General features: G+C 41.3%; 3 protein-coding genes across 3 annotated transcripts in view; 2 read left to right on the top strand and 1 right to left on the bottom strand.

Moving 5' to 3' along the window:
- Positions 1 to 27522, top strand: part of LOC115368084 (uncharacterized) — a 447723-nt gene that overhangs the window by 318140 nt on the left and 102061 nt on the right. The window contains exons 3-4 of the mRNA XM_030064065.1: positions 19016 to 19294; positions 21461 to 21710. Coding sequence (XP_029919925.1) covers positions 19016 to 19294; positions 21461 to 21710 — 529 coding nt within the window. The remainder of the gene's footprint in view (positions 1 to 19015; positions 19295 to 21460; positions 21711 to 27522) is intronic.
- The window catches only part of LOC115368090 (class I histocompatibility antigen, F10 alpha chain-like), a 410352-nt gene that overhangs the window by 375186 nt on the left and 7644 nt on the right, over positions 1 to 27522 (top strand). The window lies entirely within an intron of this gene.
- Positions 602 to 12157, bottom strand: LOC115368097 (tapasin-like). Its single transcript, XM_030064090.1, has 8 exons — positions 11988 to 12157; positions 6385 to 6579; positions 5313 to 5561; positions 4542 to 4901; positions 3523 to 3846; positions 2808 to 2906; positions 2433 to 2461; positions 602 to 2283 (listed from the first exon to the last, which is right to left on the bottom strand). The coding sequence occupies exons 1-8, from the start codon at positions 12046 to 12048 to the stop codon at positions 2272 to 2274; spliced, it is 1329 nt and encodes a 442-aa protein (XP_029919950.1). The 5' UTR covers positions 12049 to 12157; the 3' UTR covers positions 602 to 2271.

Genomic DNA, 27522 nt, shown 5'->3' with positions numbered 1-27522 from the left:
TATTTTTTGTAACTGCTAACTTGACGCGGATGGCACAGTGACGCTATTTCCTGTAAAATAGCCATCAGTTGTTAGACTAATATACAACACATTTTTTTTTTATTATTATTAATTTATTTCTTGCCAAATTCCGAATTCAGAAACAAAAAAATAAAAAAAAAGCTATCCAGACAATGAATGTATGCAATATTTTCAAAGTTTGAGTTTATTATCATACACCTGCGTTTTCAGTTTAATTCTTTTCATTACGTATCTCTTTTTTGTGTGTATTTCTCTCTTCTGTACTACTTTGTATGTTTTATTGTTTAAATGCTTCATGTTATTTGTAAGCAATCTGATCCTCTTTGTTCACTGATGTGTACAAAATGTGCACTGGACACTGAAAGCATATCATGTTAATTTCATGGTTACTTGCTTGTCCACATTAAACTATGGGGAAAAAAAAGGAGTTAATCATGTATTTGGAGATGTTACACACTGAATGGGGTCACACTGGCCTCAAAGATAATAGGAGGCTTAAACTAAACCAGACTCATTTGCACATAGGAGAGTGAAGGCAACAAATAATTTAAAAAGAAAACTTTATTGACCACAGGCAGATTCAAAAGTTGTTGTTTTTTCCCCCCAGTTGCAGTTTACACAGGAGATAGGCGCTCTCCTCGTCGTGTACCATTTCCAGGATGTACAAGCTTTTCCACCACCAGTTAGATCTTTATACATTTACAGTAGGAATGAACCCCTATGCTGCTGCACAGTCACTCACAAAAAACCCTGAGGCATGCAGGCCTCTAATTACTTATTTACAACTCAGTTTCAGTGAACTTTGATTCAGTGAGGTTTATAACTTTTCCATCCAACAACAGAATGCCTGTGAGTTTGGACTGCTCTGTCTTCATGTGTGGATAACGTTGATTTAAAGATCACAAGATATGATAGGATAATCTTTTAAGGCAAATGTGTGCTTTGAGGAACAGGAGTCAGCGGAAAAAAAGAAAAAAAAAACACAATAATATCACCATGTCATTGGTGTTGGCTGATATCAGCTTTAAAATGAAATATTGGTATCGGCCCACAATGAAAATTTCTGCCGATATGACAGGCCAAAATGAGAAATCGATCACGTCTGCGCTGGCTGTGCTGTTGTCAGGACTGTCTCAGGTCACATGAGCCTGTTTCAGCACGATGAATCAGACGGTTTCGTTTGCAGGAAAATGTTACATAAAAATAAATATGACATGTTTTACATTAGCTAAGGTGAAGTGGGTTTCTTATTTTTGCCCAGTGAATGTGTACATTTTGAGAAGCATTGTGCATCTGCCAGTGGGCCTTCACAGTAAGAGGAGCCATAATAAAATGTTAATTCCACTACAGCAGTTAGGTGTAAAAAAAAATATGTGCATGTATCCGTATTGGTATCGGCACCGGCCAAAAGAGCTGCAAAATATTGGCATATAGAATATTCGCAAAAAAATCCAATATCCCTAAAAAAAAATAATAATAATAATCATACAAAAAAATAATTAAATAAAAACCTAAATAAAATAGGGTCCTCATGGCTTTTTCTGCACGACACACTTCAAAATAGCATTCACTTCCTTCTGTTCTTTATGATACGTGCTGGGAGAGGGAAAAAGAAAAAGAAAAAAGAGAGGGGCAGGGCTTTTACATGTCTTTCTTCAGGTGACATAAAAACTGACTGAGATTTGCCTGGGGAAGACCTGCCAAAGGGTCGACATTTGTCACAGTGTAAGTTTTGTGAGAAGCGAAATGAAAGGCTGCATCACTCTAACGCAAAACACTGTTCATGCCTACAGCAAATATTAGAATAAGTGTTTCTTGACTTAACAGCAACACCTTTGCAGACATTTCTGTGTAGCTGACAAACTTTCCAAAGTGTTTTTTCCCCCACATTTTTTCAAACTTCACATTGTCTCTGTTGGAACCCAGAAAAAACTCTTCATGGAACTTTATAGCACAACATTACACAACATTATTTCTGGTTGTTATTACTATTTAAACAGAACAGTGAAGACTCCAGGCAGGGTTAGCAGTGAAAAAGGTGACCGTAAAGGCAAAAGCATATTCAAATTTACAAATCCATCACTGCCCAGGCTGTAAAACAAAAACAACAAAGCACAGGCAGTCAGTGAAAGCTGAAATCCCATCTTTTCTCAGGGAGCTGTTGTCCATAAAGTGATAAAACTGGAAATGAAAGAGGACAGGTTTGAAGATTCAGCACATCTCTCCCACAGCGATGGACTTCCTTCATGTTTACTTCTCCTTCTGTAAAATGGAAAAGTTGATTGTAATTATTCAGGATAGAAAAAAACAGACACAAAGGAGCAACTTCAAGGTTATAAAACTGTATAAAATAAAGCTGGAAAATTTATATTAAAACATCCCGCAGTTGAGGTATAAAAAAGTAAAATTACCTTCTCTTGCTTGGCAGCCTCATCTGAGCCTATATAAATTAAATAAAAAGGCAAAAAGTTACAGGAAATATCTGCATTCTTTACATTGTTTATTGAATGTTCAGTTTTATTTTTGCCCGATGAAGGTCTATCACAGACAAGTCATAAATAAATGTACCAGTGCATGTTAGACAGTGTGCAGGAGTCTGTTTGCTCCACACCATTACACTGTATCAGTACTGTTAGTATTAAATGCTGAGATAGGATTCAGCCCTCAAGTTACCCTGAAAAGTTTTAAGCAGGTGGAAAAATGGATGAATGATTATTGTCATTAACAACACTGATTTTCTAGGTTTTTGTGTTTGACCATTTGATTTTGTTTAATTCATTTGTTACCTGAGATGAAGGTCCAAGAAACCAGCTTGATAAGACCATACAACACCAGCGCCACGCCAACCATCGCCATGGAGTCTTCAATGGACGGAGTGCTGAACCCTGGAAGGCATGTGAAGGAAAGACCATCAAGTCTTATTAGACTCTGCTTTGAAAACTGGAGCTTAGTGCAGAAATCATGGAAGAAAAAACTGTAGTTTCAGATGGTGAGTGATTGTCTGGAAGCACCCAACATTCAGACTGCTGAAAACTCTTTATAGTTCATACATCCCTCTAGAGCCGCAGCTGAGAGCCTGACAAAATCAATATTGGTCACTGATCGATACCAGTGACTCATGATTACTTGGCCAGGTGCTGAGATTTTGTCTTACTTTACAGCCCACAACAACAACAAAAATAATAATTATTATCCAAGGCTATGCAACCTCAAACACTCATTACTCCAGACATTTTAACCAGATTGAGGATGGAGCTATCAGCACACTGTTACAAGACATTTTACCTATGAAGGCTAACAACACTTTCACTCTCGACCGAAAGAGGAAAATGACTCAACAGTGATATTAATGAAATATCAAGAGTAATTTCTGTTGAATCTGGCAGGAGGGATGGGAGATGGCTGATGCTGTAATTCCCACTGATGGCCAAAAGAAGTTCAGACAGGTAACAGATTCCTTTAAACTCTCTTTAAAGCAACATCTTAATTTGAACACATTACCAATGACATTGAGGGTCACGCTGGCTCGCCGTGTGCCTCCTGAGTGGACAGCCACACACGTGACTTCTCCTCCTCTGCCCAGGTCCAGTTTGCTTGTGTCCAGCTCCAGCTTGCTCCTCTGGCTGAAGGTGCCATCCCAAGCCTGCCTGTGGCCCGTCAAGCTGCCTGACCCCAGGGACCTCGACGTCCCATCAGCCCCTGTGAACTCCCAGCTCACCTCCAGGGAGAGGGGGGCGAAGCCGGACGCCTCACAGTGGACGGTCACCACCTGGCCGGGAACAGCGAGAGGCAGAGGGGAGGGGTAGATGGAGAGAGACGGAGGCTCTGGGAGGAGGAGGAGCAACAAGGAGGAGAAAAGAAAAGATGAACGACAGAAAGAGAGAGAGAAGGTTAATGATGTTCATGATGATGTGTTGACAGTATGGTTTACCCCTCTGATACTGTTACTTTTGTAAGAGAATAATCTGTGCTTTTCAGTGTTATTCCTGAACAGATACTCAGCAACAATGTGGATATGCATGATCACTAACATGAACAGAAACTGAGTGAAATTCTTCCATCAAAAAATCTCTCTGCACCTGCAATAATCCTGCACAGAAAACATTCTCCAACAGTCTGAGAGTGAGCTAATTATTCAAGGCATGTCTGATTGTATTGTGTTTAAACTTGCCAAATATACAGATGATTATGAAAAATCATATTTCAAGTCTTTTCTGTCTTTCTGAAATGGTTTGATTGAATAGTGATATCATTTCTGTAAGCACAATGCAGACTCTGTTCATGTGTAGTTGGCACGAGCAGTGACAACCAACATGACTGACCAGGCGAGGAAAAGAAACGTCAAAGTCAGAAAATATCAGTCCTGAGCTGAGTCCAACTGATCTCTGGGAAATGCGGTGCAAAAACACAACCAAAGTGTTTAACACCCCATATGTCACTCTCTCACTCGAGGATGCCCAGGTTTCCCTTTAATTGATCAACACAAGACACAAGGATTCAGCATTTTGCTTTCCGCTCACCTACAATCTCCAGGTCCATTGCGACCTGAGCCAGAAGGTAGGGCAGAAACACGGTACAGATGTACGTCCCGGAGTGACGCACTTTAGCTTCCTGCAGGATCAGAGATGCATTTCCTTTCTCGTGTAAACCCTCAAAGTCCAGCGTGGCCCCTTCCTCCTGCATCTCGGCCAAGCGGTCGGTCTTGCCGTCGTAAGCCAGAACCAATCGTCCGTCACCCCTGAACTGATAACGCCACTCGACGGCGAAGCCCGACCCCGACAGAGGCGAAGAGGAGTCGGTCCAGAACCCACAGTCCAGCAGCACCGGCTCCCCGAGTCTGGACTTCACCGAGACGGTTTTACTGGACACACTCAGGATCACTGAGAAGAGATATGGATAAACAGGAGATCAGGCAAGTCACATTATTGTCTTCTTGTAGATATCCTCTCACTACACACTATTTTAAATGTGCCTTATTTATTTTGTCCTTGCTCTGTCTCTATTTGCTCTTTTTTTATGTCATATCAGCTGTAATTTTCTTGTTGTATATCTTAAAATATCTTCTGTTTTGTCATTGTTGTTACTGACGTTTTACTGGATTTTGCATTTTATTTTGCTGTTGTGAGGCACTTTGTACCTGCATTTGAGAGGGAGCTAGACGGGTAAAGCTGATCATTATTTTTAACAGACAATGAAGAAAACAGAGGAAACGAGTCACGTGCCACACACTGCCTCCGTTCAGCCTAATTTAAACACAATTCATGCTGGTCTCGCTCAGTAAAACTTGTTACCTTGAGGTTCTTTGGTGGCTGTGGGAGCACGCATGATACTCGACTGGATCAGCTGTCCGTCGAGCCCCTGCAGGGACACCGAGAGCCAATCAGCCTGCAGGTACACGGGGCTGAGGGCGGAGTCTGTGAGCGCGGTGGCCCATTTGAGGGTGGAGGGCTGCGGCAGGAAGGGGTTGATCTCACACTGCGGCTTGTGGATGGACCCTCTGGGGGCGCTGAGAGCAGGGTGGCACAGGGTGGCCGCTGGGTCTGAGGGGAGAGGAGTCACAAAGAGAAATATGAGTGGATCTTACGAAGAAAAACCTGCAGAATGCTCTTTCAGAGTGGTGGCTTCATCTCCAGAGGGAGGTGACAGAGAGAGACATATCAGCTTTGCAGAACAATCACAGAAATGTTAAACTCATAATACAGAGAGATATTTGTTTTCTTAGGAAGGAAAGGTGTTTCAGTTTCCTAATCAAAGTGTATGTAGGATGTCAGGCTGACCAATTCATGATTTCACATGGACAGAAAATCAATAAACAAAGTGAGAAGAAAAAACTGCAGCTAGGTTTCTTGTTGCTGAAATGTTAAGCATCTTTTTTGTTTATACTGTGCATCTCTAATGAGCATCAATTACCATGATTAAGATCAATACATATTTAGTGCTGAGTTCCAACATTTTAAATCACAAAATGGAGTTCTTTCTTCAAAAAATAACTTCACCTCAAAATTAAAAATATATGTAATTGGAAAAAATGCTGCTTTTGGAAAAAGGGCAAATTGAAGTGGTTGTACCTCTTATTGCTTTAGTTCTTTTAGTGTTTGCATGCTTGATTGGCCAAACAAAACTACAAACACTTGTTTTAGAGTCACTAAATGATGCACATACACACACACACACACACACACACACACACACACACACACACCCATCCCCTTCACAACAAGCCACAGAAAAGACAGATAAAAGCATATATTACCTATGCACAAGAGGTGACGCACACCCTCATTTACACACAAATACACAAAAAAACAAACACTGTGGGTTTCTCTCTGACACACCGGCTGGAGCCAGTCATTTTGAACTGACCGGTGACGTCATAGACTCTGTCGGGGCTGATGTCTGAGGCAGGCTGCCGCTGAGCCTCTGCACCGAGGCTGTGAGCGTCCCTCCTGATGCGGAGCAGAGATTTCTCCTGGCTGGTGGCTCCTGTTAGGCCTCCCCCTCGACCCTTCCTCTCCTGGACGAACCAGCAGTCCAACACGGGACAGCTACTGCCATACACTTCAGGACAGAGAGAGAGAGACACAGGAGGAAATATTAACAATAATAACCTAATTTATATAGGACTTTTTGAAACAAAGATGCAAAGTGCTTAACAATATAAAAGCTGAGAATTAAAACACAATGACCAAGTGGCAGTGAAATGAATACAGTAGAAAAGAGCTTAAACAACAACAAAAAACATCAATAGCTTTACAGTATAAGTAAACCTATAATATAAAATATAATATATAATAAGCTGTGTGGTTGTTTTTTTTTTTCTTCCTTTCAGTCTCCATAAATTAAATATTGATCGATATAATATCGTGGCCTCCTTTAGTGACGTGCCTGCTAACTTACATCCGCAGAGGTTTTGTTATATCCAACAAGTCGCCATCACTGGATGTAATAGATAAAGTCGACTTCCGGCGCCGACGCGAGTGGCAGCCTTCTCAGCAGCTCCGTGTATGTCCGTGTTTGTTGTTTACTTTTTTGTTTACTTTTTGTTGAGTTGTTCCGTTTTTTTATTTTTGCATACCTCCGTGTGCTACCTGACTATGGATCTTCACCCGGTGAAACTCGTTTACTCGAGAAAACAACTACTTTCTCTGAAGACCAAGTCCCGTGTCGGCGTGGTTCCACATTTACCTGACGAGGTGAGGAGACCTTACCGAGGTTGCAGAGCCGGCGCTAAGCTGGAGGCTAAGCGGCTGGAGAAAAAGTGGCGATATCAACCTACGGTGCCTGCGGTGATCATGGGGAATGTGAACTCACTGCCCAACAAGATCGACGAGCTGGCTGCGCTGGTGAAAAATGTCAAGATCTACAGAGAGTGCAGTTTGTTGTGCTTTACTGAGACGTGGCTAACGACTAGCATCCCAGACGCTAACGTGGAGCTACCCGGCTTCAGCACAGTCAGGTCGGACCGAGACAACAAAGCCTGCGGGAAGCGGAAAGGAGGGGGGCTCGCGGTGTACGTGAACACAAGGTGGTGTAACCCTGGGCATGTAAGTGTGAAGATCTGCATCTGCTGCAGGGACATCGAACTTCTGGCTGTAAGTTTACGTCCCTATTACTTGCCCAGAGAGTTTGGACACGCCATTGTGATCATTGTTTACATTCCGCCCCGAGCCGACGCGGAAGTCGCGTGTGACGTCATCCACTCCGCTGTTGACAAACTCTCAACACAGCATCCCGAGGCGCTTGTGTTGATCTCCGGGGACTTCAATAATGTGACCCTAGACAAGACACTTCCTGCTTTTTTCCAGTATGTGGACTGTAACACCAGGGGAAATAAGACTATTGACCTGCTGTATGCAAATGTAAAGGACGCATACAGGGCCACCCCACTGCCTGCACTGGGAAAAGCTGACCATAACCTTGTTCTGCTTCAGCCTCACTACAAACCAAAGGTGAGGAGGCTACCCACAACCACACGGTCATTCAGGAAGTGGTCTCCTGAGGCAGAGCACGCTCTGAGAGACTGCTTTGGCACTACTGACTGGGATGTACTGCAGGGGTCGCACAGCGGGAACATCAAGGGGGTTGTAGACTGCACCACTGACTACATTAACTTCTGTATGGACGTTGTTGTTCCTGTAAGAACGGTGCGCTGCTATGCAAACAACAAGCCCTGGATCACCAGTCACATTAAAGGCCTCCTGAACCAGAAGAAGAAGGCCTTCAAAGACGGTGATAAGCAGGAGCTGAAACGCGTGCAGCGGGAACTCAAAGTCCAGCTCAGGGAGGCAAAGGAGCAATACAGAAGGAAGTTGGAGCAGAAGATGCAGAACAACAGCATGAAGGAGGTGTGGGACGGGATGAAGATCATCACCGGCTGCAGATCCAGGCAGGGGGCCACCACTGAGGGGGATGGGGGGAGGGCAAACGAGTTGAACAACTTCTTCAACAGGTTTGACCACCCCATCTCACTCTCACCTCTGATCACCCTGCCCCCCACACCCCCATCTGCTCCCCTCCCCCCGCTACAAGTGGACAGACGCGATGAGGAGACCCCCTCCCTGCCTACAATCACAGCAGCCCAGGTGTGTGGAGAGCTGAGGAGGCTTCGCCCCAGCAAAGCTGCAGGTCCAGATGGAGTATCCCCACGACTGCTGAAGGCCTGCGCGTCAGAGCTGGGAGACCCTCTGCAGCACATCTTCAATCTGAGCCTGGAGCAGGGGAGGGTCCCACTGCGGTGGAAAACATCATGCATCGTCCCAGTCCCAAAGAAGCCACGTCCTGCAGAGCTGAACGACTTCAGGCCGGTCGCCCTGACGTCACATGTGATGAAGACCATGGAGCGGCTGCTGCTACACCATCTGAGACCGCAGGTGAGCCATGCCCTCGACCCTCTGCAGTTTGCGTACCAGGAGAAGGTGGGAGTGGAGGACGCCATCGTCTACATGCTACATCGATCCCTCTCTCACCTGGACAGGGGCAGTGGTGCTGTGAGAATCACATTTCTGGATTTCTCCAGCGCCTTCAATACCATCCAGCCCCAGCTGCTCGGTCACAAACTGACTGATATGGGAGTGGGCTCACACCTGACGGCATGGATCATGGACTATCTGACAGGCAGACCTCAGTATGTGCGACTGGGGGACTGCAGGTCAGACACTGTGATCAGCAGCACAGGAGCGCCGCAGGGGACTGTGCTCTCTCCAGTCCTGTTCACCCTGTACACGTCTGACTTCCAGTACAACTCGGAGTCCTGCCACGTGCAGAAGTTCGCGGACGACACGGCCATCGTGGGATGTATCAGCGGTGGACAGGAGGAGGAGTACAGGAAACTCATCCAGGACTTCGTAGCATGGTGTGGTTCCAACCACCTCCACCTGAACACCTCCAAGACAAAAGAAATGGTGGTGGACTTCAGGAGGACCAGGCCTCACCCGGAGCCCATAAGCGTCAACGGTACCTGTGTGGAAATGGTGCGGACCTATAAATACCTGGGAGTGCAGCTGGATGATAGACTGGACTGGACAGCCAACACTGAGGCTCTGTGCAGGAAAGGACAGAGCCGACTGTACTTCCTCAGGAGGCTGGCGTCCTTCAACATCTGCAAAAAACTGCTGCTGATGTTCTACCAGTCTGTTGTGGCGAGCGCCCTCTTCTATGCGGTGGTGTGCTGGGGAGGCAGCATCAAGAAGAGGGACGCCTCACGACTGGACAAACTGGTGAGGAAAGCGGGCTCTGTTGTGGGCACACAACTTGAGAGCCTTACATCTGTGGCAGAGCAACGGGCGCTGAGCAGGCTCCTGTCAATCATGGACAATCCACTGCATCCACTGCACAGCACCATCACCAGGCAGAGGAGCAGCTTCAGTGACAGGCTGCTGTCACTGTCCTGCTCCACTGACAGACTGAGGAAATCATTCCTCCCCCACGCCATGCGGCTTTTTAACTCCACCCGGAGGAAATAACTCATTATACACATACTGCAATACTGGTAGATAACACGTAAAGACTGGAGGGGAAGGGGTGATTCCATGAGGCTGGATCAAGTCTGACAGTTCCTGAATTCCCAGTACCGGGCGTCAGGTTCTGTCGACGGTCTTGGTCTCATAGTTTCACACTAACTCTGAACCTCAGTCGGAGCGTGTGTTCTTCAGACTAGGTTATTTTCCACTGCTGTTTAACTGCTATTACCTCTGTTTTACTGTTAATACTTCTGTTGAAATTGTGCATATTCCTATCTTTTTATAATCCCGGTTCATAGTGTCTATATTGCTTACTGCTATTTATCATGTGTATAGTGTAGATTCTGCTATTTATCATGTGTATACTGTATATTCTGCTATTTATCATGTGTATACTGTATATTTCTTCTAAATTTGCACATTGACCTACCTCTAAGCACATTTTATACACCCATGCACACGTTTTTTCTGTTTTCTGTTTTTTTGTGGCACATTGCTTTTTGCACACTGGGTTGTACTTAGGTTATTCTGTTGTACTCAGATCTTATTCTGTTATACTTAGATCTTATTCTTTATTTCTATTTTTTTATTCACTTAATTTGTAATCTGTGGATACTGCTGAAGAAAATGTGAATTTCCTGCGGGATGAATAAAGTATCTACCTACTATTTTCAGCCACAAGAGGACGCCAAAACGCTTTTTAAACACCGTGGCGGTTGTATGCTCCCCTCTTGTGGCTGAAAATAGGTTGTACAGCTTGGTGCACTTCGTGGAAAATAATACCGTCAATAAATGAAATATATATATTTTTTGCTTTTTATTTATATAAAAACTTGTAATTATAAAATAACTTTACAGGTGGACCGTGTGTATTAATGTTTTTTTTTTTTTTTTTTTTAATAATTTTAAACAAGAACTATACAAGATATTCATTTATTTTATTATCATTTTCTTTGCATGCTTATTTTAATATAACAACTTTTTTAAAAATAATAATAAATTGCAAGGTCTTTACCAATTTTTCTCCTTACTTATCTACCATTTTACGCGTTTCTTTTCAATATATTGATTCAGAACAGCAACAAAGAGATCAGTCATCCTTTATCCAAGCTCTAAACGTTTACCTTGTTTACTATCGCTGTGTTATTGCTGTGAGACTCTTACTTCCTGCAGGGTGTGATATTATTTTCAACCACAAGAGGGCGGCATATCTCCACTCTTCCAAACAAGACTGAATCTAAACATCCACTGAATGGTCACGTTAATAACAGGTGAGAATAGTCTTACTAATGCTTGAAAATAATCCTGCCGATTAAAACAAAAATCCAATCTCTTTGTGAGTGATGCTAATGAGATAAACACGTGAGAGACCGCGATAAAAAGCATTCATAGACCACAGGGTCCGTCTGTCAACAAGGAATATACGAGCTATTGGCTTGTCATCCTCCACAAAAATAAATTTAAAATGGCATTCATAAAAAAAAAAAAAAGATATTTATTTGTTTACTTTTTTCTGAAATGATGATACTACACAGGCTATAGTCTACGTGCCTTTTCCTCTTGCGTGGACTTACCATTAGCCAAACCCCGTTAAAAAAATATCGCAGTTTAATGTTTCCTGTCTTATAGAGAAAAGTACATGACAGACAGCACATGGCTTCAGACACTTCCATCATGTTTAGGACCTTACGGTGAATTCGGCAAACAAACAATCTACAATGCATCTCTTTATTCGAGTTAAGGTTTACGTTTGTGTGGTGGCTCGCACCTCCGCCCCCAACTAAGTTACATTTAAGTGGAAAATCGTGAAAATACTCAGCGAAATATTAGTGACTCCTAAACATTTGCATAAGGTCGTAATAGGTCGGCTTCATCCGGGGAAGGAAACATTACGTCTGAAGAGTTTTAAAATTAATTTTAGCGTTAAATCCTTACAAGAAAACGACACGCGGGGGCTTTAGGTGTCTGCACGCCTCAGCATAACATAAAAATAAAAAACGACTGTACCTTGGATGAAGCAGTACAGCGCAACCACGGACAGTTTGTAGATGGTAGAGAAATTGGTCATGGCTCTCTGTCAGGGTCTCCCTCGGCTGTGGAAGGTGAAGATCCGTCTGTCCGGTCACTGCATGGAGCCAAACAGTGAACTGATCAGTGGGTTTCCCCTGCAACTCCCGCACTCGTTTTACTTTCACTTTTACAAACAGTACAGTCTTTGGAAAGAGCCACAAAAACAGATCAGGACTTCCTATTTGTATTTCAAAGTAAAATGATTATTGATAATTACATGTTTGCTTAGATGTAAGTGACTATGCAGTTATTCTCTCAGCATATTATTCTTCTCACTGGAGGCCTATGGTTATATGCAGGATCAGGGTTTATATAAGCCAAAAAAAAAAAAAAAAAAAAAAAAACATAAACAAAAATGCAAGGGCTTTAACCCGCTGTGGACTATTTAGCTTCCACAGGAAGATGGCGCCCGACTACAAGGAATAATGCGAACAAACTTGGACGCGTCACATCACCACAAGTTATCCTTCTTTATGGCCTTGTTTCCTTTCTCTACACAGTTTAACAAAAAAAAAAAAAAAAAAAAAAAAAAAAAAAAAAGATTTCTCACTGCCGCGTTAGTCTGAATATGCACTCGGCTGCCCTGCGTGCAGCTTGGTCCTTTACTGCAGAAAAAGAAGACTTTCATATTTCATATTGGCATCCAGCGTGTCTGGGCCCCTCAGAGGAGCAGAGGTCACCCCAGGACACAGAGCAGGGAGAGGAAGTGATGCTGATGAATATAGTTCAGGAGGGGAAGATGTCCACACATTCATCATCCATCTGAAAAGCCTTTTGTGGTCAGATTGGAGTGACAGCGCAATATTACATGAGAGTCTGTGCTGCAGTGAGGGAGATGAACAGCAGGGGCCCCAAGAGCCAAACTGTGGGGGCCACAGAGACGGTGGGCCTCAGTTTGGTTGTGTCATTATTTGAGCCAAGAAGCAATTATTCTTTGGCAAGGTTTGGTTTTGGTAAGATTTGTCTTGCTGACAGTATTTGATGGATGATGGGTTTTTATCAGAGAATGTTTATTGTGCTTCTGGCCTCTCTAATAAAGAACATTTCCTTTTTTATTGACCCATATTGTTTTTTTTTTTGTTTGTTTGTTTTTTTTCAATGAAATAAACACACAGCATTCTAGGCTTCTTATATTCTGTGCATACAACTCAGTTATAAAATGGACTGTTTTACTTCACAGAGAGCAGGTTCTCATAGATTTAAAGAAGACTTTACACCCTCTCTTCATGATGTTTTAGACGAACATAAATCAGATTTGTCTTTCGTTTTCTCATTCCAGAAAATATTCCCACTGACGCCTGAAGGAATGCAACAAAACAAGATTTGCTTGAAACTTCCGTGGCCTAACATAAAGAAATGAACAACAAACTCTGCCCTCTCTGTCGTCTTCCGGGTGTGTGTGTGTGTGTGTGCGTGTGTGTGCGTGCGTGCGTGCGTGCGTGCGTGTGTGTGTGCATAAAAGCATAAAATGACTGAGTCATCAGGTGATTTCCCAGAAATAGTTTGGGGACAGTTAAACTATGTGTCCACGTGTGGCGCTGTAACACTGCTCTGAGGGTTAGGCTGCTGTGAACGACTGATTCTCATCTACATCTCATCTGCTGTGCTTCTGTCAGTACAGTTGGCAGTCTGCTGTGGTTTGGTGATCTGTCTCAGACACACAGAGGCAGGGAAACACAGTTTGAGCTCACCACAGTGGATCCTGCACGTTAGATAAAACAGCCAGATAATCAGGTTTCTATATGAAGAGGCTACTTCCTGCTCTTATAAAATTATGCACAGCAGCAAATTAAATCAACACACAAGGATCAGAGTCTAAATCAAATGTTGAATTTCAAAAAAAAAAGAAGCTTGGGTTCTTTTCTAAAATGTGTATGCATCGTCTTTTGTTCAGTGCATGCAGGGAGAGTCTCCAGGCAGTCCCTCATGACTGCAACAGAAAAGTTATTAGTGCTTTTGGAATATTATTTCATTTAATGTTAAATTTGTCTGCTTGAATTCAGTGACTGAACTGACAAGTGTCTGTTGTCTTTGTCATGAGCAAAAAAATATGCCAGTGTGCAAATAATGACAGTTTGCCCCAGTGTGTGACAGCCCAAGGTGGTAGGAGGACCGGCACGTGCTTGACATCTTAACACAAAAGAGGAAAACACAAAATGGCAGCGGCCTCATGCTCTCAGAGGGAAGGATGTGGCTGTGATGACTATGTTTTCAACTGTCTACATGTGGGGAGCTGGTGTGCGCATGTGTTGGCTGGTTGTAGCCATACATTTTACAAAACCAAGCTGCAACACCAGGACATATCAGATTTTTTTTTCTTTTTTTTTTTCTTAAAGAGAATATGGATACAGTGAATAATTGTCAGCAAACCTCAATTTTGCTAAGCAGTGGAAATGGGGATAAATGAATATCTGGTGAACTCTGAGAAAACACCCACATTAGTTTTTAGTTTGAGCCTTAATTCATAAATAAAAGCTATAAATTATGGGAAATACTCATCATTATAACTTAGCAATAATTATTGTTTTCATGACAGTGAAGAGCTGCTGTCTCTAAAAGCAGCTCCTCCTGCATGAACTCTGGACGCTCACAAGCAGCCCAACACTTTTAATTTCTTTTGTAACAGTAAACTTTTGACTGCTGGCTAGTGTGGAGTTGTTTCCAGGCTAAAACCACTGGAAAACAAGTCTTTTTCCTCTGCGAGACAAACTTGTGATAAATGATCTCAGCTTCCAGTTTCAGCTAAAGCAAATGAGCAGTCACAGATTTCACCTTTGAAATGGATCAAACGTGGAATGAACTAATAACTGATAATAAATCAGTCATTTTAATCATTGACAGAAGCTGCTCTATAAATCTTTTTTTCATCTCCCCCTTGCTTTCCTACATAGCTTCTCTACATTGTAAGCTGTGTGATCATTCTTTGGATTATAAATCACTTCTACTGTCTTTACTCGCCTAGAAACAAATCATTTTTAAGTACGTAGCCTGGAAGAGTACAGCCTTTCTACCCCAGTTTAGTTTCACTTTCCAACCATAACCTGAATTCTTTAATTCTGCCTGGTAATTCACGTCGTAGCAGCCTGTTCTGAATTTCTATTGGCTAGAATGGCACATCCCTGTTGCGGCTGTTTTCTCAGAACAGGACGAGCAACATCTTCTGTTCGGAGTGTGGGAAAGTCTCATCATCCAGGCGATTTATTCGCCCTTTTGGACTGTATTTCTCTATCAAATCAAGATGAAGGAGTTTATTTTGTTGCTCCTCTTCTGTCATGTTGCATCTCCAGGTAAGCTCACATTTTAAATATATTTCCTGTGTTACGTGTGGGCACTACAACAGGAGTTGATTTAGTTACTGCGTCGGCTGATATCAGATTGAAACATCTGAAAACTGCGACCAAATATTCCTCCTATTAAAAAATTAAAACTAAAATTATTATTATTATCATCATTATTTTGCTAAAGAATTACAGTTAACTACATTTTAGATCACAGCCCAGAGACAAAATATCCTCTTTAAGCACCAAAACTAGACGATTGTAAACTGTCAAGTCGTGGACACAGTTTACACTGAACAGCAGAGACAGCAGCCATTATTGTATAGGGTTTGGCTTTATTTTCACTTTATTGTATAAATTTAAGTGTTCCTGATGCACGTAAGAGATCACACCAAACAATTTTTTTTCTTAAAAGTATCTCTTTAATTTTACTGTGTACATTTTGAAACTATCTACTTTTCACTTTTACAGCAAACTTCTGATTCAGGAGGATTCTTATATTCTTTTCACCACTTAATATAAACATCGCACAAAAAGTAAGGAAATTTGTGTTTGGTAGATTATTTCTTTGTTGTAACAATTCTTCTGGACAATAAATCTCATACCTTTGGAAAGCCTGTTTATTTCCCTTTTTAAATGGTGCCACATTTGTAAGGAACATGCATTTGTGGGATGAGCAGCAGAGCTGAGTATGTGGGTTGCGCCCATGAAAAATTTGCCAAATCATCTCTGCCAATGCCAAACAGCTTATTTTGCCGCTGCTATTGACTCTTGTTTTGAGCTTCTGCCACCCCCAGGTGCTGCCAATCAGGTGCCTGGCAACATGTGCACACGTGCACTGGAACCTGAATATGTGGAGGAACGTTATGTTCAGCGATGAGTCCAGATTCTGCTGATTGGATCGTAGGGTCAAATTGTAGAGAAGATGCGGAGAACGCTATGCTGATTGCTGGACCGATAGAGTAACATTTTTTGGTGGAGGCAGTGTGATGGTGTGGGGCGGCATCTCCGGGGTTTATCAGAGACTACCTCCGGAATTTGTGAGTGGACAGGATGGAACGGCCTGCCAGCAGTCCTGACCTCAACCCCATTGAACACTTGTGGGATCAGCTTGGGCGTGCTGTTCGTGCCAGAGTGACCAACACAACCACGCTGGCTGACTTGCGACAAATGCTGGTTGAAGAATGGGATGCCATCCCACAGCAGTGTGTGAGCAGGCTGGTGACCAGCATGAGGAGGAGGTGCCAGCCTGTTGTGGCTGTGTAGGGTGCTTCCACATGCTACTGAGGCTCCTGTTTGTTAAATGAATCAATTGTTAAATTGCCAATATGTCTTGTTTCTTCAAACTTCAATCATCCAATCCACCAAACACCAAACAAGAGTCAATGAGCAAATGGCAGAATAAGCTGTTTGGCATTGGTAGAGAAGATTTGGCAAATTTTTCATGGGTGCAACCCACATACTCAGCTCTACTGTTCATCCCACAAATGCATGTTCCTTACAAATTTGGCACCATTTAAAAGGGAAATAAACAGGCTTTCCAGTGGTATAAGATTTATTGCCAAGAGGCATTGTTACAACAAAGAAATAATCTACCAAACACAAATTTCCTTACTTTTTGTGCAATCTTTAATAGAAATAAATATTAATATAATATGACAACAATATAATGTAATATAAACATTATGTTAATCAATATGAGGAGTGAACTACTGATGAGTGTTAGTTGCTAAGTCATTGGGCTCTAGTTTCCCGGCGCAGCGCAGGGTGGCACAGTGAGGCGAACCCCACGCAGAGCTAGTTTCGACCGGCGCAAGGTGAGAGGCGAACGGGTTGCAAGTTTCGCAGACCGGGGTGCGCCGAGATGGGAGTGGCGGCGCAACAGGGGGAGGTGCTGACAGATTCAGCTTGGCGCAGTGACAGTTTCGTGCCAAAAGGCTTTGCCGAGGTGCGCCAAAAGCTCGCCATCCGAAACGACGTCTACTTTCCGCGCAAGGCGGAGTGGAGCCGGCGCAGTGGAAGTTTGGCTGACCGGCGTGCAGTGCGCACACGTCACCACAACCTCACAATCAGCACAAACGGTGCCAGTCTCCTTTGATCTGACATCAGCTGTGACGGGACAGTTGATATGGAGATATATGTATGTGCTGATTGTGATCGTAGCATTGAATAGTGTTTTTTTCGGTATTTATTGCATTGTTAATGTGCCTGACATTATGGAAGCCTGCCTGTGAGGTTTTGGTGACGTGTCCGCACTGCTCGCCGGTCTCCGCTCCGCGCCTGTCTCCTGAGCTCCGCTCCGCCTGCGGCAATAGACCTCCATGTCAGCTGTGTAAACTTTCATTACGCCTTCGCGCAGCGCATTTTAAAGGCGAGGACAGGGGCTCATTTGATTGGTTAAATGTGAATCAGCTGTGTCAAACCCACTCCACGCCTTCTCTCCTCCCTTCCGCCGGTAGGAGGGACGGCGGAGTACTTGCGCCACCGAGAACGGCGTGCCAAACTTGGAAAATCCACCTGGCCACACCCAGTTGGCGAAGCGCATCTGCGCTACGCCTCCGCCTCGCCAGGTCTGCGAAACTAGAGCCCATTAAGGATTTATCTGTAAATTGTCATTAATTAATTGCCATTAATTACTAGCAAACTGGATTTGAAGACTTTGACTTTATATTGAGATATCCAGGGTTTAGAAAGAACTGCATGACAAGAAATTAAAGCACATTATGGGTTATTTTTTAGGCATTTTGTAACACCAGGAAAATATTACCATTGTTGAGGACAGAATCAGCTGTGTTTTTGAAACAAGTCATGGATTTCATAACATTAGTTTTATATCAAAGTATCCACTTTAGTCATTTCCTATTTCAGAATTTTTGAAAAGTGTCATTCTAAAGACATTTATTGTAGATATTGTTATTGTTGTTATCATTGATATTGTTTGTTTTTCCCCTGCAGTCTTAGAAAAGAAACTGAAATTATCAGTCGTGGTCAGGAGTTGATAACATTTCACCATTATAAATGTTCATCTTAAAATGTAAACCTGAGTTTTTGTTTGCCCCTCTTTGTCCCACAGTGCGTCACTCCCTGAAGTATTTCTACACGGCTTCGTCTCAAGCCACAAACTTCCCAGAGTTTGTGGCTGTTGGTTTGGTTGATGATGTTCAGATTGTTCACTATGACAGCAACACACAGAGAGTGGTGCCCAAACAGGACTGGATGGAGAAGGTCACAGGTGATGATCCTAACTACTGGGACGGGGAAACTCAGGCGTCTCAGGTTGACCAGCACGGCTTAAAAGTCAGAATTGACACCTTGAAGAAACGCTTCAACCAAACTGGAGGTTTGTTTTCGTTTCTCTTTCTGCTGATAAAATGTTTTTTCATCACAAATTGTTGTAAAGTTACAGACATGTAGCTTTACATACATACACACACACACACACACACACACATCATCATCACAGTTTCTTTCTCTCTCACACATACACACACTCTCATTCTTTTTTCTCACACAGGCACATACACACACACACCTACGGTTGAGCAGCTTTTCATGATTAATATTTTTTAGCCTAGATTCATTTATTTACATATATTTAATCTTGATTTATTTAAACTAGATTTATCTACACGTGTGTGTGGATCTCACTCTGGTTTACTGCAGACTCTGTCTCTGTCTCTCTCTCAGGTGTTCACACCTACCAGAGGATGTACGGCTGTGAATGGGACGATGAGACTGGAGACACTAAAGGTTTTGAGCAGTATGGTTATGATGGAGAAGACTTTATAGTTTTTGACCTGAAGACAAAGACATGGATCGCTCCAACACCACAGGCTGTCATCACCAAATACAAGTGGGACAGAGATGCAGATCAAAATGAGTACTATTTCAACTACTTCACCAAGGGATGCATTGATTGGCTGAAGAAGTATGTGGGCTATGGGAGGAGCACTCTGCTGAGAACAGGTAGACTCACCTGACCTGATGTGTGTGATGGTCACAACTATGTTCATATGCCTCTTGTGTTTTTAATATGCAGTATCATTAGAGACACACTGTACATAAAACTGTAGTGTTGTTGCTTTTTTTTTTGGTTACACACATCTGTTTTGATTTTTCTATTTCTCTGTTTCCAGCGCTTTAAGTGGGCCTGTATGCAACGGTACAGAGTACCGGCACGTCTCAGTTTTAGCCTGTAGCGTACCGGGTCTTTTTACGGCATGCCGGGACTTCTCATGAGCTCTTAGTACCCTGTCTTGTTCTATTTCTCTCCTTACGATTTGGCTATACTACATTACCCAGTGTGCACTGGTACGTGCCGCACGCCTGCCCCTCGCGAGATGTTCACTCCTAAGGAGGTCTCGCGAGTCGAGTGTGCCAGAAAGCATAGAAAGGACGTGAAGAAGAAGAGATCTTGCGGATGTTGAATGTAAACATCACAGCGAGTAAACCACTGACAGTTCGATTTACCGGTTGGTTTGGGATGGTTTAGTGAACCTACCTACCGTTATTACAAATGTTGGCGTGACTCCACAAGGGCCAAAAGAGAACCCGGACCGATGACCGACCCAGTGAAGATGACACAGGACAGACAGACATTAATTTTGAAAGTGGAGAGCAGCCAGATAGCAGCAGCGCGGTGGCTCCTGATTCACCTGTTGCCAGCGATGTCAACAATAACTCAGTCTCCACAGGACGAGAATGGCCAGACCGCTGGTCAAACGACCAAATACGGTATTTTGCTCACAGAATGAGTGGCTTATAAGCAGTGAGGGGAATAACGGCGTTATAAATAAACAGCGTTACTAACGGCGTTACTTTTATCAGTAACGAGTAATCAAAGAAATTACTGTTGCCCCCGTTGCAACACCGTTACCGTTAATGACAATAAAATGCGCCGTTACTAAGCTATAACTGAGCTCACTGATGCGGGCTTCAACTGAGCAGGCTCTCTGTCAGCAATCGGAGTTGCTTAAGCCCCGGATCTTTCTTCAAAAGCCCCGGATCTTTTATTTTTAGCTTTATTATTATTATTATTTTATTATCCTATACGAAAAATGTGCATCTTGTGGAGAAAAGGCGGTGTGTCAATTTTCAAACCAATTGGACTTTGCAGTTTTTCATAATTTATCAAAATGAATGGAGAATGAGCCCAAACTACAAAACTGCCATGTAGTCCCCCATGGCAGAGTGGCTAGTGTCTCCGCCTGCCATGCAGGAGACTAGGGGTTCAATTCCCCACCCAGACAAGAGGGCGTCGTTACTTTATTACCTCACTTTGTTGTTAACCATGACAGTGAAGTGATTCTTATTATTCTGCCTGTCATTAGCTAGATGACACACACAGTGGCATTTAGGGTTTCTGTAATTTTCATTTCTGTACTCTTTTTGTGAATTTGTATTGTAACCCAGGTGCTAAATTGTTATCATCATCATTATTATTATTATTCTCATTCTCCATTCATGTTGGCAGGCACCTGCACTTAATAATCTGAAATAGATGCCCAAAAGGCATTGGCCAGTTGTGGCCTGTTCAATAGAATAAAAAGTTCCAATTCATCTATTGTATTTTATTGTTCCACTATAGTACTATAGGCCAGTATGACTGGGGCAGCCAAGTAATTTGACATATTTGAACAATTTTTAAAAAAGTAACATAATAGTTACTTTTCCTGGTAATTAATTACTTTGACAATGATGTAACTCAGTTACTAACTCAGTTACTTTTTAATAGAAGTGACTAGTAAGTATAATTAATAACTTTTTCAAAGTCACGTGCCTAACACTGCTTATAAGTAGGAACAAAAGGCTTGGGTGCAAGGTATGCAGTGAAGTTAACTCCATTGCTACCCAAACACATCCGGGACTGAGGTTGTCACATGAATATACATGAATACATGAATATATACATTGAATAAGGGGAGTACCGGCAGTTATTTTTTCCACTTAAAGCACAAGTCTGTTTCTCAACTATTTCTCTCTCTCTTTGTTTCCTTACCTCTCTCCTTAACTCTCTCTCTTCATTTCTGTCATTTTCTCTTCCTTTATGTCTCTCTCTCTCTCTCTCTCTCTCTCTCTCTCTCTCTCTCTCTCTCTCTCTCTCTCTCCCTCTCTCTGTCTCTCTCTCTCCAGAGCTTCCCTCGGTGTCTCTCCTCCAGAAGACTCCCTCCTCTCCAGTGACCTGCCACGCTTCAGGTTTCTACCCCAACAAAATCATGTTGTTCTGGAGGAGAGACGGAGAGGAGCTTCATGAGGATGTGGATCACGGAGAGATCCTCCACAACCACGATGGAACCTTCCAGAAGAGCGTTGACCTGGACGTTTCATCAGTCAAAGCTGGAGACTGGGGGAGGTACAGCTGTGTGTTTCAGCTCTCTGGTGACGAGAAGGACATCATCACCAAACTGGACCCAAAATTGATCAAGACCAACAGGGGTAAGACTGAGATCAAACGTGATGGAGGTGGGAAAGACACGTCTCGTCTACTTGACTTTTGATCATTCTCTGCTGGATTATTTCTCTTTATCATTTTGTTGTCATTTAGTTTAATTCGGTCGTCCGGGGCAATTTAGATGTTATTTTACTTATGTTTTTACTTTCTCCAGCATTAAAAATAATTTACATATGGCATCTATTACAAGTCCCAGGTTATGTTTTCTCTTGTACTGCAGTTTGTGTGGACTGTGTATGTTCCATATATGTTCCTTCATGGTGGCATAGTTTATTTCTCTGTAGGCTAAACCTGGGTTATGTCTTGTAAAACCATTAAGACAAACATAGTTTTTAAATTTGACAACCTTAAAGGTAACCAAATGTGTTGGTCAGTAACGCATAAACATAATCTGATCTGATTTTAGCTCCAGAGTTTCCCACTGGTGTTGTTGTTGGAGCTGTTGTCGGCCTGCTGGTCCTGGTGGCGATCTGCATTGCTGGAGTCTTCATCTGGAGAAAAAGAAATAATGGTAAGAGAAGAGTTTCTTTCTTCAACACAATTCAGTTTTTAATTGTTAACACACCTGCCTGTGACACTTTGAGTACTGTTTGTGTTCTGTAACCTAATATTTTGTGTGTGGTGCTTCTGGTAATGCAAACTCCATGAAATGTAAATCTTCAGAATACATTTCTCATATCTAGTAAAATATATTAATTTATGAAACATATAAAATATAAAATTTAAATTGTTCATAATTGTCTAATACTATAATTTCTTGTTTGTATTTCAGGGTTTGAAAAAGCAAACAGTAAGTATTTTGGCCTAGTGACCGATATTTTTTTTAATCAGAAGGACAGACACACATAATCACTCAGCAGTAATCGTTCATGACCAGTTCTGTTCTCACTTTGTTCATTTCAAATTGAATCATCTGACTTTGTGTTGTGTTTGTAGCTTCGGATGGTTCAGCTTCATCTGTCGAAGCTGCACCTCTTAACTGAGCACAGGGAGTACCTCATCATGTACCAAGATAAGATGGATGGATCAAATATCACTTCTTTTTTTCTTTTTTTTTTTTGAATACTTTATCAATATTCTGGCGTTATTGTTGGGATGACTATTATTGCTCTCATAAAATCCTCACACAATGATATTTTTGATAAAGCATCATTAGTAATATGGATATGATGACCAGGCATTTAGAGGGAAACAGCTGCACCAGTCTAATAATTTCAGAAAATTGCATTGTTTTACTTTAATGTGACCTTACAACCAGGAAATGACAACACAAATACCATATCACAATATTATGGAATTCAAAATCCTAGGGGATATTGTTATAAATCAGGATATTGATATAATATTGATATCTATTGATAGCTGCACCATCTTTGTTTTGTGAATTCATTAACAATATTCTAATATTCATAATCAGCTATGAGTTGTTAAACAATCTCTTTTTTCTCTGGGGAATTTATAAATCACACATTGAACTTGGCTTTGGTTGCTGGTGTGGCTAAGCGCTCTGCTGTGTCATCGTACAGCCGTTCAAATCTTCCTGTAATGGTGTGGAGATATAATTCAATCTGTACAGCTTTTGGAGTGTGTGTTAGAACAGGAGAATTAAATTTAGAAGTATATGTTTTTTTTCATCCCCTGCATCCCCTGCTGCAGTATATATCAACATATCTAAATACTTATTATCACTTACCAAAATATAAATATAAATATATACATTAATCAACTACTACTCTGATGATTGTCACTGACATGTTATATTGATTTACATTAGGGTATGTTATAATCATATATCATATAATTGTTATTATTATTATTATTATTATTATTATTATGACCATTATATGTAGTAGAATTATACAATTATTACATATAATATAATTATATATTGTATAGTGTTATAATTATAATATTAATTATATAACAATGGACTATTATGTTATGTAACTATTATACCATATAATGCTACATATATTATATTGCGCCATATCATGTTGTGCTACATCACATCACAATGTATTGTATTAGCTCTTATCATATTATTGTATATACATATAACAGGTGTATGCATATGTATGTGTATGTTTGTGTATGCATATATGTATGTGTATCTTATTATTATTATTCTTATCACTCTGTTTTTTTTCTTCTTCTTTACTTTATTTGTTTAGTTATCTTTATTTTATTATTTATACCATATCAGATATAATAACACCATATCGTCTGTTACTTCACCCACACCCACACACCCACACACACACACACACACACACACACACACCCTACCCATATACATATCATTGTAACTGTCATTGTAATTGTAATTGTGCTCTCTGTTGTGTTTTGTACCGTATGTCTACTGTCTGTACTTTATGTCCACTTGGTGTAATAAAAAAAAAAAAAAAAAAAAAAAAAAAGTATATGTTTTTAAGCTTTGTGTTTGGTGATGTGGGTTTTGTTGTTCAGTGAGCAACACATCAGATATTATGTGTTGATGTTAAAATGAGTTAAGATGAATTTTACATTAACTCCAGTTTTGTCAGCTGTATTTCTTTGCAGGGTGTCACACTCTTTCTTCTGAGTTTTTTGTTATTGTACTGCTTAATTTTGTGGTTTGGGGATCTGATTTGATATACCACATTCTGATTTTAATTATTAGATTTTGTATATGAAAGTAAAGCGAGGTTTTGTGTGGCATTCTCTCTGCTACTGCTCCTTGTACACAATAAGAGTTTGATGAATAAAATGATTCTGAAAACTAAGAGTTGATCTGCTTATTTATTTCTTGCTTTAAAGTCCAAAAAGGACTGTTCAGGCATACAGATAATAATGAATTTCACAAATTTTGTATTTATTATGTATTTTAATAGATAACACAGGTCCATTAACAGCAAGTTGACCTTCTGGTCCCTTGATGAATACACACACAAATTTTGAACCTTTTTCCCGTCATGTAAATGTCAAATAATTGTCAAATCATAGAAAACATCCAAATAAAATGAGAAACCGTTCAGCCTGTTCTTAAATCAGAACCAACAGGCTGTCCTGGAAGTACGTACTTGCCTAAATGAGTTGGAAACATGGAGATTTGATTTTCTGTTAATTTGAATTTATTCTGACAGCAGGAATGTTTTGATTCTTGGTTAATGTTGAGTTGTTTCAGGGCTAAACTCACTGAGGAAATCAGAGCCTGTGGTCCAGAACTGAAGGCCTTTGTAATGAAGGCAACTTCATAACTAGATTCTGCTCATTCTGATGGGGAAATGTGTTTTTGTTATGTTACATACTAATAGCTTTGACTAAGTTTTGATTTCTTGATTTCAGTCTTAATATATGACAAATTCACAACAGTTACAGTTCTAAATCTCATGTGATTTTATATGAAATGTTTTCCTTGAATTGAATGGAATTTCTTAAATAAGTTAATATTAATAATACAAATGTGCACCCACACACAGACACATACACACATGTATTTAGCTTACAAGAACATCAGTGTTTATAGTGATTTGTCCACTTCTGTAAATATTTCCAGTGGCTAAAGCCACTGAATCCGTGTATCATTCGTTCTTTCTATTTTCAATTGCCAATCAAAAATGAAAAAATGAAAAAGTGACTTGTTATTTTGTTATTTGTTTTTTAATCTAACACCAAAATCCAAAATATGCCTGGTTTTTCATAGTTCAATTTTAGGCTCGGATCAAAAATACGAAATGGAAAAACGGGAATCAGGACTGAATTTGATTTTATTATTTAATTGGTCCGGTTTACGTGACCCAGAAGTTTGGTAATGAGCGGTAGCTCACAGCAGATCACAGCAGCCAGGTGCATTCAGTCCCGCCACCCTGATCACCGCCACTATGGATAGTTATTAGCCTACGTGTTGTTTCAAGGACCAAAGCGTGTGACTCTAAAAGAAGAGGACATGACAACCGAAAAAATCAGCTGAGCTGAGCGGCATCGGACGCTCACTGGTCAGATCCGGCAGACCTGACTGGGTGGGCGCGGTACCGTCCGGTGCCGGTGCCCGCCTGATGCCGTCCGGTGCCGCGGCCGGCCCGCCTGATGCCGCGGCCGACTGGCGCCGCGGTAGGAGTATTAACATGGAAAGGCGCAAGCCAGTAATTTCGCCTCGGGCGGCAACATAGGCAGAACCGCCACTGTGCAATTTCACAGAAAAGGGCCGGGTTTCCCAGATCGGTTAAGAAGGTCTCCGGAGCTACTACCCATCATTGTTAAGAAGCTCAGCTGATTTTTTCGGTTGTCATGTCCTCTTCTTTTAGAGTCACACGCTTTGGTCCTTGAAACAACACGTAATAACATAGTGGCGGTGATCAGGGTGGCGGGACTGAATGCACCTGGCTGCTGTGATCTGCTGTGAGCTACCGCTCATTACCAAACTTCTGGGTCACGTAGCCTAAACCGGACAAATTAAATAATAAAATCAAATTCAGTCCTGATTCCTGTTTTTCCATTTCGTATTTTTGATCCGAGCCTAAAATTGAACTATGAAAAACCAGGCATATTTTGTATTTTGGTGTTAGATTAAAAAACAAATAACAAAATAACCAGTCACTTTTTCATGTTTTAAATTTTTGATTGGCAATTGAAAATAGAAAGAACGAATGATACACGGATTCCACTGGAAAACAAGTCTTTTTCCTCTGAGAAAGAAACTTGTGATAAATGATCTCAGCTTCCAGTTTCAGCTAAATCAAATAAGCTGATTGATTTGATTTCCAGGTTTGATCCTTTGAAATGGATCAAACCTGGAATGAACTAAAAACTGATAATAAATCAGGTCATTTTAATCATTTTAATCAACTTGTAGACAAACTTTTTTTTCTTAGCCTATGTCTGATGATTGAGCTTGTGGATAATGTATGATCTACATTTTCAAAAAATAAATGATTCATTCATTCATTCATTGACAGAAGCTGCTCTAAAAAAAACTTCATCTCTCCCTTACTCTCTTACTTAGCTTCTCTTCACTGCTGTATGATCATTCTTTAAATGAATATCTGGTGAATTCTGAGCTGACACCTAGATTAGTTTTTAGTTTGAGCCTTAATTCATAAATAAAAGCTATATATAATTGTAAATACTCATCATTATAACTTGGTCATGGTTGATGTAAACAAAGCAGAGGTGTTTACACCAGTCATCCTCACAGCATTTCCAACAGGACTAGACTGATAGATGGAGTTGATATTGTGTTTCCATGACAGTGAGGAGCTGCTGTCCCTAAAAGCAGCTCCTCCGCTCCTCCTGCATGAACTCTGGACACTCACAAGAAGTCCATCACTTTTCATTTCTTTTGTAACAGTAAACTTTTGACTGCTGGCTAGTGTGGAAATGATGTCAGCTTCCAGTTTCAGCTAAATCAAATGAGCAGTCACAGATTTCACCTTAGAAATGGATAAAACCCGAAATTAACTAGCAACTGATAATAACTCAGTCATTTTAATCATTGACAGAAGCTGATCTCTAAAACCTTTCTTCATCTCTCCCTTGCTCTCTTACATAGCTTTTCTTCACTGTAAGATGTATGATCATTCTTTGGATTATAAGTCACCTCCACTGTCTTCACTCACATGGAAATAAATTATTTTTAAGTATGTAGCCTGGATGAGTACAGCCTTTCTACCCCAGTTTAGTTTCACTTTCCAGGCATAACCTGAATTCTTTAATTTTGCCTAGTAATTCATGTCATAGCAGCCTGTTCTGAATTTCTATTGGCTAG

The sequence above is a fragment of the Myripristis murdjan genome, chromosome 11 (genome assembly GCF_902150065.1).
Source record: "Myripristis murdjan chromosome 11, fMyrMur1.1, whole genome shotgun sequence".
NCBI lineage: Eukaryota > Metazoa > Chordata > Actinopteri > Holocentriformes > Holocentridae > Myripristis > Myripristis murdjan.
This window is presented reverse-complemented; position numbering and strand designations above follow the sequence as displayed.

Coding starts and splice junctions, on each gene's coding strand:
- LOC115368097 (XM_030064090.1), bottom strand. CDS start 12,048: ATGACCAATTTCTCTACCATCTACAAACTGTCCGTGGTTGCGCTGTAC. Junction 2,907..3,522: donor CGTGACCCTCAATGTCATTG/GTAATGTGTTCA, acceptor CATGCCTTCCAG/GGTTCAGCACTCCGTCCATT. Junction 2,462..2,807: donor TTCTTGGACCTTCATCTCAG/GTAACAAATGAA, acceptor TAATTTATATAG/GCTCAGATGAGGCTGCCAAG.